We start from the raw sequence: 18,452 nt of genomic DNA, 5'->3' as shown, positions 1-18,452 counted from the left end.
GGCGCCCACCGTGGGGCCGATCAAGACAGCTCTCATCGGCCACGCTTATGGTTTGCACCAGAAGCCATAGCAAACGCGCGACAGACGACGCAGATCATACAACCACCATGGATAGCGAAGCGGCATAAAGGAGGCTCGTCGATCAGGTCGAACAGATGCGGCAACAACACGCCGCCGATCTACAAAACATGCGCGCCCAACACAATACTGATCTAGCAGCAATGCGTATCACTAATGAAGCCGACCTGGCGGCGCTACGCGCCGGGAACGAGCGTATTCGCGCTCAACTCCCTCGACACCACTCTAATCATCCTCCTCATGTGAGCATCCACTACGAGGAAGAAGAACATTTAGTCTCTCAACCTCGGACTGCGACCCAGGCACCAACTCAACGACCTGCCACACATCGGTCTCATGCACCAACGCAGAAGTCAACCCATGATGTTAGCAAGGCCCTACTCATGTCCCAGGGGATCAGGAAACCTTCTGCCGTCATCCTTTTGTGGATGGCATCATGGAGACACCACTCCCTCAGGGGTGGAAGCCTCCCCACCTCGATCGCTACGATGGCACGACGGACCCTGACGAGCACATCGACCTGTACACGGCACAGGTAAACCTCTACACCAACAACGATGCCATATTGTGTAGGGTTTTTTTGACCTCGCTCAAGGGGGTCGCGCTCAACTAGTACACCCAGCTTCCTGCCGAGTCAATCGACAGCTTCAGCACCCTGGTCAGGCGATTCACAGCGCAGTATGCAACAAGCCGACCTCACCACATCACTTCGGCCGCCTTGGCCAGTCTCAGGCAGAACGACGACGAGCCGCTTCAGGCATTCATGGAGCGATTTGCGGCCACCTCGGTTAAGATAAGAAATCTAAACCCCGAGGTCGCCCTGCAAGCCATGCTCATGGCACTGAAGCCTGGGCCCTTCGTCGACAGCCTATGCCGTGAGGCTCCTCATAATATGGAAGAGCTTCGCGCCCGGGCAACGGGCTACATCCAGATGGAAGAGCACTCCGCTTTCCGTGATCAGGTTCGCGGCAAAGAACTAGTAAAGCCGGAACAGGGCCACAAAGACAAAATCAAGGTCAACAACGATAGCCAGTTCAAAAAGTCGGCTAGGGCAAACAGAGGGGGGAGATATGACTTCTACACTCCCACTGAGGAGTGCCTCTCTCTCCGGGATCGCATTGAAGAACTCATCCAGGCGGGCCACCTCAGACAATATGTCCAGCGACAACAGGGTCACCAAGGAGGCTATCGTGGACGAGGACGAGGCAGAGGCCGTGGTTCGGGAGCTCGCACGGACCAAACCTCTGGCTCCCAACAAAATGCCGGCGGCGCAGTGCAAGCCGAGATAAGCCAGGAGACAGGGACAGCTCCATTACGGGGAGTGATTAACACAATCGTAGGTGGATTCGCTGGGGGAGGCGCCAGCAGCTCGGCCCGGAAGAGACACCTACGGAATATCAACTGCATCCACTCAACCACCTCGGCCTCGCACCAGAGCTCACCGCCGATCTCTTTCTCTGACGAGGACTACGCTGGTGTCAGCCCTAACCAAGATGATCCCATGGTTATCATCGTGGAAGTTGCCAACTGGGAAGTACAGAAGACACTCATTGACCAAGGGAGCTCGGCCGACGTCCTATACTGGCCGACGTTCCTCAGGTTAGACATCCCCCATTCTCTCATCCAACCTCACACGGAGCCCCTAGTCGGTTTCGCAGGAGAGTGAGTTCACACTCGGGGATACGTAGACCTACTAACGACCTTCGGAGCACCTCCAGACACAAGACGAGTCATGGTTCGGTACCTCTTCGTGGAAGCCAACACTTCCTATAACATAATCATCGGGAGGCCAACCTTGAATCAACTCGGAGCAGTAGTGTCCAGCCCACACCTCACCATGAAATTCCCAGGGAATGACGGTAAAATCATCTCCGTCAAAGCAAATCAGAAGACAGCTCGGTAGTGCTACACCGAGAGCCTGAAGATCTCCTCAACCAGCAAACAAAGCAAGGGGGATCCCCCCACCGTAGCTCACATCACCCGCAGGGAGGCCACTGATCTTGGGCCAAGGACCGATCCCCGTAGTCTTCCTTAAATTTCATCTCAATTAATTTTGTATGAACGAGTCGTGCACTCTTTTCCCGCCTCAGTCTTTGACTGAGAGGGTTTTTAACGAGGCACACAGATATATCTAATAAAATGACTCATTTCGCTCAATCCATATCCTTATTTTATGTTTTAATAGAAGACGAGATCGGTCCAACCTCTCAACACTCTCATTTAAGGTCGAGTCCGAACCTTAATAAAATCGTTTTACGCCAATTTGAGGTCGATTACGAACCTCATTAAAGTCTGAGGTCGAATACGAATCTCAACACTCTCATTTAAGGTCGAGATCGAACCTTAATAAAATCGTTTTATGCCAATTTGAGGTCGAGTACGAACCTCATTAAAGTCTGAGGTCGAATATGAATCTCAACACTCTCATTTAAGGTCGAGACTGAACCTTAATAAAATCGTTTTACGCCAATTTGAGGTCGAGTACGAACCTCATTAAAGTCTGAGGTCGAATACGAATCTCAACACTCTCATTTAAGGTCGAGACCGAACCTTAATAAAATCATTTTACGCCAATTTGAGGTCGAGTACGAACCTCATTAAAGTCTGAGGTCGAATACGAATCTCAACACTCTCATTTAAGGTCGAGACCGAACCTTAATAAAATCATTTTACGCCAATTTGAGGTCGAGTGCGAACCTCATTAAAGTCTGAGGTCGAATACGAATCTCAACACTCTCATTTAAGGTCGAGTCCTAACCTTAATAAAATCATTTTACGCCAATTTGAGGTCGAGTACGAACCTCATTAAAGTTTGAGGTCGAATACGAATCTCAACACTCTCATTTAAGGTCGAGTCCAAACCTTAATAAAATTGTTTTACGCCAATTTGAGGTCGAGTACGAACCTCATTAAAGTCTGAGGTCGAATACGAATCTCAACACTCTTATCCGAGGTTGAGTTCGAACCTTAACGAAATCATTTCACTCCAATTTAAGGACGAACACGAACCTTAAGCACAAAAATCTGAGGTCAAATTCGAACCCCGTAATGATTAACTCGAGGTCGAGTACGAACCTTTACGAGAGTTAAAACAAAACAAAATCCGAGGTCGAGTTCGAATCCTGTAATGATTAATTCGAGGTTGAGTACGAACCCCTACGAGAGTTAAACAATGAAAATACAAGGTCAAGTTCGAACTCATACGAGATAGACCAAAAATCCGAAATCAAGGCGTCAAACACATGTCTCACAACACAAACAGCAAAAACCAAAAAGCGCAAGAGGCAAAAGAAAGCGAGAACGCAAAAAGACAAAGAAAAGCGTATATACATACTTAAGCAATAATGCAAAGTTCTACACATTAAATCCCAAACAAAAGTAAAACAGCAAAAACATCAACTAAGTTACAAAAAAAATGGCCTACGCAGAGGCGTTCTCGCTAGAGCTGCCCTCGAGGTCGTCCTCCTTCACCAACTTTCCAAAACGGACTACTTTCTCCACGTGCATGGCGGAGAAGTCGAACCCCAGGGCGAGAAGCCTAGCCTGGCGAGCTGCCTTGAGGAAACCCCGCTTGTGTTCAACCACGACAGATCGTTCGGTTTCCTCCAGCTTCTTCTCCAGCGCCTTCCTCGCCGCCTCCTGCCTCGCCAGTTCAGCTTTCAAGGTGGAGACCTCCTCCTCTTTGCCGCCAATCACGACCTCGTCGCAGAGGCGCTTCTCGGCCACCGTCGCGAGTTCACTCTTTAGGGAAGTTATTTCATCTTCTAAAGAGCGAACCCGACCACGGGAGGACGTCACCTCATCTTCGAGGAAGCGCACCTGACTTCGGGACGAGGAGGCCAACCCCCGCAGCTCGCCCACCTGAGAAGCATAGTTCTCGTTCGAGCGCAGAGCAATCTCCAGGGACTTCTGCACCCTCGCGAGATCCCCCCTCGCAACTCAGAGCTCGGCACTTAGGACCTCGTGCTCCTCCTTAAGAACCTTATTCTCCCCTTTCAGGACCTTGCTCTCGTCCCTCAGGGGTTGAACTCGGCCCCTCAGTCTGGCTAGGTCCTCCTGCTGCTTGGACCACTGAGGCTTCCAATGACCCATAATGGCCAAAGCCCGCTGCAGAAGGACCTGGGCAGCGTCAAAGTCGTCCACAAGCCCGACCTCATCTATCAGCCCGTGGTCTTCAGAGCTTAGCGCGCTCGGAGGGAAGAACTTCTCAACGGTCACCCCCGCGCTCCATAACGAATCCATGTCGGCCGAGGCGCTCACATGGTCCAATCGCACCTTCGAGAGGCCCTTCCCGAAGCGATGGGCTATGTATCGGCTCTGGGAAGCCCCCTGCGGCGAACCAGACGGCGGCGCCGAAGCAGCAGGGGTGGACACGGGGACCTCAAAACTTGGCCCCTTACCACGAGCCTCGGCAGAGGTAGAAGCCGGCGTCCCCTGCTCGAAAAATGGAGGGTCGGCGATAGGAATTTCCGACCTCGCCTGCAAAAAACCAGCACCATGTCAAAAAAAAGGGAAAAAGGACAACACACGGGGAATCACAAAAATCAAGGTACACTACCTACCTCAGCAGCGTGGGCGGCCTGCTCGGTGATTGGGGTCGCCACCTCGGCAACCCGGGCGAGCTGCTCAGCAGCCTGAGCCGCCGTCTCGGCAGCCTCCCCTACCTACGGAAGACAGCCCTAGGTCAGAAAATAGAAAAAGCACAAAAGAAGACAACAATAAACCTAAAAGACAAGGCACTCACCACCTCGGCAGGTTGAATAACCTGCTCAGCAGCCTGAGCTATCTCCTCAACGGCCACCTGAGGAGCCCCCATGAGCGGCAAACTCTCAGTAAGATCCACCGCGCTAGCGTCAACAGCTTTGGAGGTCACCTCCTCGACATCCAGAGGGGCAGAGGTCCCCCCAACCTCCTTCGCTCCCCTCTTTCTTTTTCGGTTTACCCTCAGAGGGGAAGCATCCTCCTCTCGGGGCTCAGGGACCTCGAGCTCGGTGACGTTGTAGCGATGCTTGAGCACGCGCCACAAGTTCTTCCCCATGATACCTACAGACAAGAAACAAAACACATCAGCAAAAGTAAGCTACACAAACTCCAAGCCACCAAAAAATGAAATACTCACTCTCCAGGCCCCTCTCCCTGTACGCCGAGTTCGCAAGCGACAAAACAAGCTTGCAATCCAACGGACGAGGAAGCGCGGCGAGGTTCTCAATGGCAGCCGCCTCCGAAGCTGACAGCTTCACTTGGCCTACCCCATGAAACCTAGAAGGTCGGGGGCACCAATAGAAGGGAAATCTCGACAGCCCCCCGAAATAAAACGCCCCATCTTCCAAGGGGTCAACATTCACAAGAGCGACTCGGAAAAACTCTTGTTTGAAATTTTTGTGTGACTGGGAGTAGAGAGTAAACAAACCCCCATCCCTACTCCCACTCAGAGATAATATGCCGTATTGCGGAACGCCTACCTTCAACTAATAAAAATGAAGGAAGACGGGAAGAGACACCTCTATACCCAAAACTGTACACAGGAATTAAAAAGCCCTAAAAAAACCCCAACTATTGGGGTGCAATTGGCAAGGAGCCGAGTTGACGAAGTTCAAAAAATCACACTCAAACTGAGTGAAGGGAAGACAGACACCTAAATCTCTAAAAAAACAGTGATACATATAGAAATGGGGAGGGTCGGTAGACTTCCCCATGTACACACCCTCACCGGCCTGACAAGGTTCAAGCCGGATCATCCGGCAAATAGAAGGGTCATAAACCCTGCACGACCGCGGGATCCCATTAACCTCAAGAAAGGACCGAAAAACGCTCTGGACCCCCGCCATCTCACGCTTGACCCATTCGTAGCTAGGGATGCCTGGCTCCGGGCCCCAGGGCAGAGGTAGATCCCTCTTCTCGGGGGTGGCTCTCCCGGTAGCCACCGCCTTACCGCGCGCCTTGCCCCTAGCAGGCACAGAAGAGCCGGAACCACTCCCCCCAGCCATGGAAAAACCAAGAAAGACTCGAAGAAGATTGGGGAAGAAGGAAAAAGAAAACTGTAGAAAAGAAGTACCTGGTACTCTTCCTCAGAAAACAACCCTAACAATGACTGGGTTACCGGAAAAGACGGCAGAAACGGAGAAAATGGAGACGGAGGATGAGTAGAAAAACGAGAGAAACAGTGTGCGCTAGAAGTTGAAAGAGCGAAAAATGAGTAAGGTGAAGAGGGAAGAGGCGCGAGGGAGAAAAAAGGGTTTTTCCCAAATTCAAAACAGCCACGCCACATGTCGGCCAAGGGGCACGCCTGACGACACATTAATTGAAAACTATTATGACAAAGGCAAACCATCATTACATAACCGTCACTCCCATTAACGCGCCACTTGCACATTTTCGGGAAATGAACAGTTACGACACATGGCATCTCAACAGGAAGACGTACGCGAAAGGTCACCTCCCCCCAACGAGCTCGGTCTTAACTCCTCGACCTACGGTCTTTGGAGCTCGGGGGGCTAGTGTACTATCCGTATTGCGAAGGCGAGCTCCGAGCTCGGCACCACGATGCAAGCCGACCTCGGACGCACACCGCGTGGCATCAGCTCAGCATTTAAGTGAATCATAACTGATTCCTGAGGATCTCACCCCAGACGAGGTCCGTTACCTAACCATATTATATCTTATCTCAGGCCCAAGGCCCAAGGTAACCCTAAATCACACCAAGGTACGTGCATTATATATACGAGACTTATACTCACACAAAAACTAACTTTAGCATCGAAGTCTCTTTTGCAGGTACCACCCCCATCTTGGAGCACCAGCATACCAGTGAAGGAGGCTCACCAATCTTACCTGGCGGATCAGCTCTACAACAGATTTCCGGTAAGAACAATTCTCATTGATTTGTTCGTTTAGAGAACATTCTTTGTACAAGATCTTTCGGTGCACTTTGTTGATGTTGTTGAGGCTACAGAAGCTCTTGCTTGAATGATGTCCCTATGGACATGCTTGCTCGTTCGTTGATTTGCAATTAGTCTTCGTTTCTTCTCAGATTCTTCTTGCTATTCCCATTAAAAGTAACCGTCAATAGGATCTTCGGCTTCCCCACTATTTTGGTGATGCCAAAATTTTCATCTTTGTTGACGAAGTTGGAGTGATTTGATAACGAATTGGAGGTGTAAGGGAGCTTATCATCATTTTTTTAACTCCCTAGGTTCATGATTTCTCATTCATTAGCGAAGTCTTCTTTAACTTCCCAAACTATGTTCTTTTTGAAGCAAATTCTGGTTTTTTTTTTTTTTTGCTTCAATTTCCTTTTTTGTGTGCCTCCTTTCCGAAATTTCAAATAATCTCCTATTTGGGTTAAGGAAAGAAATCTTTCTAAATTGGAAGAAGTCTGAGAAGATGTAGACTTTGCCTTCTGTTGAAAGGATGACGAGAGTTCAAAGTCTAGTAGGCCTCCTTAATATAAGGGCACACGAATCTTGTACTTAAGAATGTTCTCCTTTCTCAAAAATCTTTACGTACTATGTGCCTTCCATTTTCTAATGAATGGATATGCTAAACTAAAAGATGCATGATATTTGTTTTTGCCTAAATTTTATCATTTTTTTGTTACTAAAAGGGAATGATGCATGATTTTTGCTATACTTTTTTTTCTTGTTTTTTTTTTGAAATAAACTACCCTATATGATGCTTTTAGAGATAGGGTATACAGAAGGGAGTTAAAATTTGTATCATATTTTTTTTATTAATATCTATTTGTTTGTAATTCTTATCCATTTGAAATAAATAAACACAAACAAATGCAACACACATATGCTCAAACAAATGTACACCCGTGAACAGTCACGTTTAAATCCTTGGTTTGTGGTCCCTGCAAGAAAAGTGCATTGTATAGGACAGTTCTAATCTCACTGGTCTTAAGGCCCCCAAGGTGCCCCCATTATAGGGACCCAGTATCTCTGTCGCCGTCACCTAGCAAACTCTAAGGTCTGTCGCAGTATTTCGGGCTAGAGTAACCGGTTATCACCTTGAGTGTGATTTCCGACAAGGCTCGCAGGCTCCAAGGCCAAACTTGGGCCGGTCGTACGTCAACCACTCCCTATGTTTATTACCCTCATGCCCCCGGGTGTAGGGGGAACTATTGTGTGCAAAGGATTGTGTACAGTTTTATTCAAACAAGTGCAGAATTTAAATAAACAAACAAACATATATTAAAGCCAAACAAATAAAACAAATAAAGTCAAGGGGAAAAATATTTAAATTATTATTTTTATTTTATTAACTTCATCAATTAAATGAGCTTGACCCTCTTTAAACTTCCCCAGCGGAGTCGCCATCTGTCGCAACCCGAAAATTTCCGATCTCGCGACTAATGGTTTAAACATCCCTTTAAAGATCTCATCAATTAAGGAATGCCCGGACACCAGACTAATCCTTAATTAATGTTTTTGAAAATAGGTTCTTGGAGTCGCCACCAACGTTTTACTCAAAACATTGGAAAAAGAAAAGATTTTTTAAAAATTCAATAATGGCCTTGATAACCAGAATTGGGTTTGGGGGTCGGTTACGTGTAGGGAAGGTATTAAGCACCGCTACAACGCCCTCAATCGGTACCCTATGATGAAGTTAAGGTTATAAACAATAATAATATAAATATTAAATCCTCTTTTATTAGTAATTATTTACATGCTTGAAATTTAAATTATACAATTAATCCTAAAATGTTTACATGATTATTTTTATTATAACAATATTTATTATAGAGAAGAAATAAATAAAAAAAAGGAGAAAAAGATTAACTGAAATACCTCTTGAATGAGCTCTATTGAATTGAATCTTCAAAACAAGAAGATTTTAGGTGCTTTGTGGCAACCCTTCACACTACAATGCCTCACAAAAATCTTAAGAAATACAAAAGAGAGGGAGAGAGAGAAAAAGAGAGAAATTTCGTGCTCTAAGGAGTCTGGACGAAATTTTGGAGTTCTGAGAAATAAGTCACAGCTGTCTATTTATAGACTTCGAAAAGGGTCCAGAACGGCCCATTCCAAAATCGGAACGGCCCGTTCTGGATATGGCCGTTGTGTGTTAATTTGAATCCTAGAACGGTCTGTTCTGAAATCAGAACATCCCGTTCCAGGTAACAGAACGGCCCGTATTGATTTCAGAACAGCCGTTTCGCGATTCAAATTAAGCCCCCTTTTGATAGGTTGGAACGACCCGTTCTGGTTTAGAACGGCCTGTTCCAATCTACAATTTTAGGCCTTTTAGAAGCCTCGAAACGGCCCGTTTCAATTCGAGAACGGCCCGTTCCGAACTTGGGAACGACCTGTTCCGGGCCACTATAAAAATAGCGAATTTGGGCTTTTTGGGCCCTCTAATGTCCTATCTTGTTATTTCCATGCTCGGTAGCTCCATTTCTTTCATGATAGATGTCCATTTCTTTGTTTGTATGCCCCCCGGACGAAATTGGGTGCCTACAGGCACGGTTCGTGTAACATTGGATGTGGGCGAGGCAGAGAACTCCCTAGTTGGGTGACGCGAGGCACAAGGTGAGTAGTGCCAAGTGTGAGTTGTTGGAGAAAAACATGGTGATTTGGTTGATAAAGTGTTATTTTCTTGTTGATTTGAGATGTTATATGACAAAATGAAGCACGAGTTGCAGAAATGACATAGTATGTGATGATTGTGTTGTGAGTTGTCAAATAAGGAAAAGATATACAATTTGAGTTAGGTGTTGACCATGTTGTATGTTGGATGTGTAGTGTATTGAATGTACCATGTGTTGTTCATATGTTAGATGATTATGGAGTTGAAAAAGAGTTGTGATGATTGAGATGTGAGTTGCATAATTGTGTGTTGATTGAGTTGCTATGTTGAAAAATATAATAAGCTGTTGTGTAGTTGAGTTGTGTTGATCACTTAGAACTAGAGGAGATGTTTTTGAAAATTGCATATCCTATTGTGTAGATATTGTATTGTGGTTCTTTGAGATCCCAATTTGTTGAAAAATCCTTCTTCAGATGTTGACCATAAAATGCTGTGTTATTCTCATCTAGGACTTTGTTGGTCTCGTGCATGGACAAGGACGAGGTACACGTGTATGAAGTGACCACAATATAGGGATTAGGTCGAGCTATGCTATTACAAGTAACCAACCAAATAAAGTATGAAGTCGGAAACGAAGTTCCTAACGAAGTATCAGAAGGTTGTAGTATTTAGAGGATAGTTGGTGGACTAATCCCATACGAGGCTTGATTAAGCTATCTAATGTCATGGTAGGCCTGTACAAAATTGTTCTATCCTAACATTACTACTATAATTCCTTATTTAAGTTGTAACATTTGAAAAACTAAGTTGTTGCGTTGTGAATTTATATCCAATTTGTTGTTGATCTAGCAAGCCCAAAAAGATTACCTTGTGTTGTTGGTTTGGTAGGATCAAGCTATTTAAACTACTTACCTTGTGTTGTAGGATATTTACTAGTTGAAATGTGTGACGACGCATATGAGTGATGTGTTAAGCATATGATGTGTTGAGTTGATTGTGTTATTCATATGCTTTGTTGAGTTGAGATAATCTATAATGTTGTGTTGATAATTAGCTAGAGTTGCACTATATTGATTTGTGTTGTATTATGTGTTGTTTATTGCTGTGTACTTTAAGATGAAATGATGATGTGACATTTTTGTGATGCATTTACATTGTTTCTTTCTTACTCTAGCTTACCCTTGCATGTTTCCATATGGTGTGGACTGCAATGATCATACATGGTATAGGAGTAGGGCAGGAATATGGCTGGGGATTTGCTGTGGAGGTCACCTAGTGGCATAGGAGATGGAGGACATTTTGTTGACTACCCTGTTGTTAGTTTTGTATCGTCACTGTAGTTCTTTGACTAATAACTTAGGATGTATAGGTTATATTACTAGATTATTGTATTTATATTGCATCTATTTATTTAGTTGATTTTCCTTATATATTTGCAGTATAATGCAAGCTCTAGTATTTGTATATCTATAGTCTTAAGTTAGATATTTCCACTACTAGTTTCTGTGTCATATAGTGTGTGGACCAAGTTGGGTCATTACACTTTTATGGTATTAGAGCTGACTAAGTATTTTGTGCACTTTGTGGGGGTGGTCCCATTTGGTTTTTGTTGTGTAATACCTTTTGATTATGTTGAATTGTGTTGGGTAGTTGTTGAGTAATGTTGAATAGTTGTTGTGCTGTGTTGCTAAATGAGTTGTTGCCTTATGTAGAAGATGTTTAGATCTAATGAGTAGATAGCCCATGCCATGAAGATGATGGTCAAGGTTATGTAATATTAAAACACCAACTTTGCTCAAGCGAAAGCATAGAAAGCTACAATTGGGGCAGCAAGACCATTTGGGTCTCAAGAGAGTCGAGACTTAGCTGAGTTCTGAAAGTGCCACCCTCCTCAATTTAAAGGAGATGCAGATCTAAAGGTAGCTAATCACTGGATTTGTGAGATGGAAAAAATATTTATTATATTGGGATGCTCTAAGGAAAGGAAGTTGGCTTATGCAATTTATATGTTGGTAGGAGAGGTGGAGTACTAGTGGAGGAGCACTTAATAGATTTTGGTTGCTAGAGAAATTGTTGTTGACTAGAATGCTTCAAAAGAGTGTTACTTAAGAAGTATTTCCCAGAGAGTGTGAGACACCCCAAGAAGGTGGAGTTTATGAGGTTGCACCAGAGGAGCTTATCAGATTTTGGTTATGCTATGAGATTTGAGCACATGGTTTGTTTTTACTTATAGACTATCTTTGAAGCCTGAAAGTGTAGGAAATTTGCTAAGTATGAGTTGAAGAGGGTGGTGGTACCTATGACCATCACTGAGTTTCTGACCTTGGTGGAGAAGACTAAAGTTGTTAAGAGATTGAAAGATAGTAATTGAGTAGTGAAAACTACTGAAAGTCCAACTAGGTCCAAGAAGAATGGAGGTTAGAGGAAACCTTATGATAGGCCCAGTTACAATAAAAAGGTCCTATCACAAGGACGCCTAGTAACACAATAGAGGAAGAGCTCAGGGTAGAGCTATCAGTCTCAGATGTTATAGATGTGGAGGAGCTCATTTCATTATAGATTACTCGCATACCGAGAGCAAGTGTTTTAGATATGGGCAGATGGGCCATGTGTCGAGAGATTGTTCTTCAGGGGCTAGGTAGCCCCAAGGATGCTTAAAGAGCGAAAAGGCCTACTACAGCTGGTAGTGTTTGCATTTGCCTTGACCAAAGCTGAAGTTTCTACCTTTTTTGATTTGGTGAAGGGAAAGGGTAAAGCTTTCGATAAGGATTTGTTGATTCTGTTTGAGCCTAGAGCCACCCATTCATTTATTTCATATGTTTGTGATGAAAGGTTGAGATTGCCTGTGTGTGATTTGGGGTTAGACTTGCTTGTGTTTACTCTTGTTTCTACTTTTGTGATTACTTTTGAGATGTGTGTTGGTTGTCCATTAAAGATGAAGGGTATGACGAATAAGGTGAACTTGATCTATTTATTTTTTGTTGATAATGACATAATTTTAAGGATGAATTGATTATCTACCAATTATATCCTTATAGATTGTGCTAATCGAGAGTTGGTGTTTCTTTAGGTGGAGGATGTGGTGTTGGTGTTAATTAGTCAAGTTGAAGATCTATTAAGGGGTGGAGTAGAGTGCTTCATTTTGTTTGCTGCTATAATTGTAGAAACTGAAAAGGTGATCAATGGGATAGAAATTGTGAATGATTTTCTAGAAGTGTTTCTGGATTAGATGCTTAGATTACCTTCTACCAAGGAAATTGAGTTTAGTATTGATTCCAAGTGTAGGGGTAGCATCATTAGCTCCGTACAGGATGACTTCAACTATGTTAGGTGAATTAAAGGAACAAGTAGAAGAGATATTGGAAAGATAGATAATAAAACCGAATATGTCACTATGGGATACTCATATATTATTGAATACCAATATATTTTTTCAACAAATTTTAATGAAATTGTGTTAAGTATATATATATATATAACAAATTATATATAAAGTTAAATGAATTTCTAAATTTAAAAAAAAATTCCTAAAAATACTCTTGTACAAATGTTCATTATATATATATAAGGATGGATTGCATAATAGTATCTTACTTATTATTATTTTTACTTTTATTAATATAAAGATAAATATATCTATAAATTTTTATCGATAATGATATATATTTGAATTCAAAATTTAAAATTTATTGTATTTACTGCGGATAATTTTGTCTCATAAGCGATGGACGGGAATCTCATGTAGACTTGCGGTCAATTTTTCCGTTGAATAATGTATAGAGAGTTCAATATTTGCGAGCGCGTTGAACAGCGCGATCAGGTTTGATGATTTGAACATCAAAACAAAATTCTTATATTATTAATATTTTTGTCAAGTTAATTTATTAAAAAATAATAATATTAAATTAACTTTTAAAGACATCAATATATTTGAAAATGTATTAATTTAAAATTATTATTATTTTTATTAAATATCAAAATTGATATGGTTATATTTTAAAATATAATAGAAAATTAAAAATTATTTATTATATATTTTCAATTATTCAATTTTAGTAAAATTCAGTATAAAAATGTACATAATATGTAATTATAATTTAATATTTAAATTAATAAAATTAAATCTTATATAAATTTAAATTATTAATGATATAATAATTTATTGTAAGTCATAATTAGTCAACTTTTTATATCAGTTGACGCCATAAATACTTTTCCTTTTTTGATATAATTCACACAAATAATTTTTATAATATTTTTGAATTTCGAAAATTTGTAATTTTTTTTGCTATAATATTTAATTCATAATTTTTATTTTTATATTAAGTTCACACTTTTAATTCTCTTAATTTTTATAATTTGTAATTTTGATTTCACTGTTAAATGTTTTTTTTAATTAATTATTAAAATTATATTATTTATCACAAAATGACATGAAGTAAATTTTATAATAATTAATATTAAGAATAAAATTACACTTTATCTCCATTTTTATGTTATAAAAATAGAAGAATAAAATAAAATTAAATAGAATGACAATTAAAAGTTTAATTTAATTAATTTAAATATTATTGTACATTAGTCATTATATTATCTATTTAAGAAAAAATTATAATCAATGTTACAATTTTGTGTCGATACCAAATTTTTTATTTATAAAACTGAAAGTAAAATTACAAAATTAAAGCTAAAGGACTTAAATATCTTTTTCTTAAAATTAGTAACAATTGGGACGACAAAAAATAAGGATACGAAATGTACGTATTTTAGTTTTTTCATTCAAAACTCTTGGCACACCACGAGTCTTCGACGTGGAATTTTGAGCCGTATGCGACAAAATGAATTCCCCACCAGTTGAGCGGCGTAGGTTGAACAAAAAGTCATTAAAATAAAATAAAATTTGTAATTTAGAAAAAGATATTTTGTTAACCACATTTTTAGATTCTATTTTTTAATTAATCATTATATTAATAATTTGGATATAGATTTTTTTATATATATTTTTAATTTATGTGTAACTATTAAAAACATAAAATATCTTGATCTCTCTAGTTAAGATAATAAAAAATTATATAAAGATATAAAAAATAATAATATATGTATACTATGCTAGTTATTAACTTTAATTTTCATATTACGAATAAAAAAAAGTGTTTTTGTCTTTTTTTTTTTTTTTACATCTCTTTGATGTACGCTTAAGTAAGATCAGAGGTTCAAATTTTGCCTTATGTATGTAGTCGCGTTAAATTTTGGGGCCAGTTATCCCACTCTTTGAGGTGCCTCCAACGTAGCGAGAAGATTAATTACTGCTATCGGCGGTGAATGAACGAACAAAAAAAAATATTAATATAGTTTTTAACATTTTTATTCCCAACCTTACTGCATATGAGTTGGGAGAAAATTATTAGAGAAAATAATTAATATATTAAAAAATTAAAAAGGTAGTATCATAAAAAAAATTAAAAAAAATAAAAATAAGTATAATTAATTAATGTAATAGATAAAGAAATATAAAGTGTATGACAAAGTCATTGTACTTGTAAAAATCTTGTGAAATAATAGTAGTAACACCAAATGCGTTGATGATGTTATAGTGACATTGGTGATCAATGCTTGTGGCGGTGACAATAAATATAAGAAAAATATTGTATTTTTTAAATTGGAGGTATCAAAAATATCTTTAACTACTAATAATTTAAAAGGTTAAATATAGATAAATATTTTATTATATAACTTTAATCATTTGGAGAAAATTTTGACTATTTCATTAGGACGAAATAGCATTACAATGGTAGTGATAGTAAAACGTTGATAATAAGAAAAAAATAATGGTGACCGAAAAATAATAGAAAAAAAGTATAGTTATTAAATAAAAATAAATATATGTATTTTCGTTTTTTTTTAGTAATTTATAGTTGAGACAAAAGGTACAATAAATTATCGACTAATAAAAACATATTTTTGTTTTTGTAAATTAATCTTTTCTTGATTTGATTTGTTCCATGATTATTTTTAAAATTAAATATGAAATAATTACATTTGTGAGTTCTAATACTATTTTTTTGGCAAAAATAAAATACTACATGTTTTAGAAAATTAAATCAACATTTGTTTAATAATGTTATTTCTACTATGTTACTTACTCTGAGTCGTGTCAGATGTAGTTTTTGACGTCTTTCATCCACACACCCACCACCCACGTAGTACTAATCGCGATGGCATCTCAGACTATTTCGTCAATTATCCTCACACGGCGTATCAATTCATCAAAATTCCTTTACAATATAACAATTTTGAATTATTAATTAATAGAATAAAAGTTTTTTCGTCAACGTTATAACATGGCTGCTAAACAGTAGAATATAATATTTAAAAGTTTGCAACTATTATAACATGGCTGCTAATACTATGATATACTATAATATAAGGTAGAAAAAAACGTAAATATTGTACTAAAAAATATCTAGTTTCACGGCACGGCGTTGTCAATCTGTAATCAGTACAGTATCACTGTCAGTCAAAACCATGCAGAGAGTCCCGCCATGCTACGACTCTTCTCTATATAAAGGTGGCTTGGCATGGCAGATATGGCATCGGTAAGTGCACGTAGACACATAGACGTTATATTGTCCACTAATAGTATAATCAACTAGAAAAAGGAAAGGGAAATGTCTCCCTTGTTGGTGTTGTCGTACTCTCTCCTTTCCATCTTGGTGTTACTCCTCAGTCTCAAGTTCCTTTTCCAAACCAGAAAACTCCGAAACCTGCCACCAGGACCCTCACCACTTCCCATAATAGGCAACCTCAACCTCCTCGAAAAACCTATCCACCGTGCCTTTCACCGCATTTCCAAAGATTACGGAAACATCGTTTCCCTTTGGTTTGGGTCCCGTCTCGCTGTAGTTATTTCCTCACCCTCCGCATTCCAAGAATGCTTCACCAAACACGACATTGCCTTGGCCAACCGGCTACCTTCCCTCTCGGGAAAATACATCTTCTACGGCAACACCACCGTAGGGTCCTGTTCCCACGGCGAGCACTGGCGCAACCTTCGCCGCATCACTTCCCTCGATGTTCTCTCAACGCAGCGTGTTCACTCATTCTCCGGAATCCGTAGCGATGAGACTAAGCGGTTGATACAGAGGTTGGCCAGGAACTCGCGCGTGGAGTTTGCGCACGTGGAGATGACTTCCATGTTCCATGACTTGACGTACAACAACATCATGAGGATGATATCGGGGAAGAGGTTTTACGGAGAAGAGAGTGATATAAAGGATGTGAAGGAAGCCAAGGAGTTCAGAGAGACGGTTGCAAAGATGCTTGAACTCATGGGCTTGTCTAACAAAGCAGATTACTTGCCTTTCCTCAGATGGTTTGACTTTCAGAGTGTGGAGAAGCGCTTGAAGAATATTAGTAATAGGTATGATGCAATCTTGAATAAGATCATTCATGAGAACCGTAGCAAGAAGCAAAGAGAGAACTCCATGATTGACCATCTCCTCAAATTGCAAGAGACGCAGCCCGAGTATTATACCGACCAAATCATCAAAGGCCTTGCTTTGGTATCACCTTTTTCTCACTTTTATTTCTTTTTCTCCCCAAAGATTGTGATTTCTCTTTAATCTCTCATTCAAAATCATGTGTTTTAGTGAGATAATAACGCTTTTGTTGTAAAATCATATATTCTGGGTTTGTAGTTTAGTTGGTGAAGTAGGGTTACTCCTTGATACCGATGGATAAAAAAAGTGTTTTGCTTCGTCTATATGAAAACAATTTTTCAAACTTCTTATGATGGACTTTATTACATTACAGGCTATGCTCTTTGGCGGAACAGACTCTTCAACTGGAACTTTAGAGTGGTCATTATCTAATTTATTGAACCACCCCGAAGTGTTGAAAAAGGCAAGAGATGAATTAGACACTCAAGTTGGACAAGACCGATTGTTAAATGAGTCAGACCTTCCAAAACTTCCTTATCTTAGGAAGATTGTCTTGGAGACACTAAGGTTGTATCCCCCAGCTCCAGTGCTAATACCACACGTTTCTTCAGAAAACATCACTATTGAAGGGTTCAAAATCCCACGCGACACAATAGTCATAATTAATGGTTGGGCCATGCAAAGAGATCCACACTTGTGGAAAGATGCCACAAGCTTTAAACCTGAGAGGTTTGATGAAGAAGGTGAGGAAAAAAAGTTAGTAGCATTTGGGATGGGAAGAAGGGCTTGCCCAGGAGAAGCCATGGCTATGCAAAGTGTTAGCTATACTTTGGGATTGTTGATTCAGTGTTTTGACTGGAAACGAGTAAATGAGGAAAAACTTGATATGACAGAGAATAATTGGATTACCTTGTCAAGGTTAATTCCATTGGAGGCTATGTGCAAGGCTCGCCCACTTGTTGACAAAATTGGAAGTTATTAGTTAGTAATCTTTTAATTTGGTAGAGTTGGGTGAGAATATAAGATATCTCTAATTTCAATGTGTAATTGGTGGCAAATACTTGCGAAAATAAATGATTTGTTGTTGCCTACAAAGCCATCTGTAATTGGGTGTGAATTAGCATATACAATATCAATATGTATACACCCCTAAATTTATTGAATAAATTTCTTTACTTTATATTATAATTCATAAAGCTTTTATAAAATAGATTTTCCTTTTGCTTTATCTCTTTATTATTGTCTTTTAGATAGTGATAGATCCAAGAATTTTAGATAGTGAAGAGAATACTTATTTATATATTTATAATATTAAAAATTTTACATATAACTTTTAAAAGTATAAATATATATTATAATTATTTTTTACAAGCTTTTATATCTATAATTATGATTAAGGATGAA

The 18,452-nt window shown here is 40.1% G+C and overlaps 2 protein-coding genes across 2 annotated transcripts; both read left to right on the top strand.

The window, feature by feature from the left end:
* Nucleotides 1-12,259: 12,259 nt before the first annotated feature.
* On the top strand, nucleotides 12,260-12,838 carry LOC145955600 (uncharacterized). The gene is made up of 2 exons (XM_083070555.1): nucleotides 12,260-12,565; nucleotides 12,680-12,838. Exons 1-2 carry the CDS (start codon nucleotides 12,260-12,262, stop codon nucleotides 12,836-12,838), a joined length of 465 nt encoding a protein of 154 aa, XP_082926681.1.
* A 3,356-nt stretch (nucleotides 12,839-16,194) lies between these two features.
* Nucleotides 16,195-18,236, top strand: LOC145950847 (isoflavone 2'-hydroxylase). The gene is made up of 2 exons (XM_083062670.1): nucleotides 16,195-17,171; nucleotides 17,422-18,236. Exons 1-2 carry the CDS (start codon nucleotides 16,278-16,280, stop codon nucleotides 18,028-18,030), a joined length of 1,503 nt encoding a protein of 500 aa, XP_082918796.1. The 5' UTR covers nucleotides 16,195-16,277; the 3' UTR covers nucleotides 18,031-18,236.
* Nucleotides 18,237-18,452: the final 216 nt, after the last annotated feature.

This window comes from Cajanus cajan, chromosome 1 (genome assembly GCF_000230855.2).
Source record: "Cajanus cajan strain Asha chromosome 1, NIPB_CcT2T_4, whole genome shotgun sequence".
In the NCBI taxonomy this organism is placed as follows: domain Eukaryota; kingdom Viridiplantae; phylum Streptophyta; class Magnoliopsida; order Fabales; family Fabaceae; genus Cajanus; species Cajanus cajan.
The sequence above is the reverse complement of the archived record's forward strand: the minus strand, read 5'-3'. Positions and strand labels throughout refer to the sequence as shown.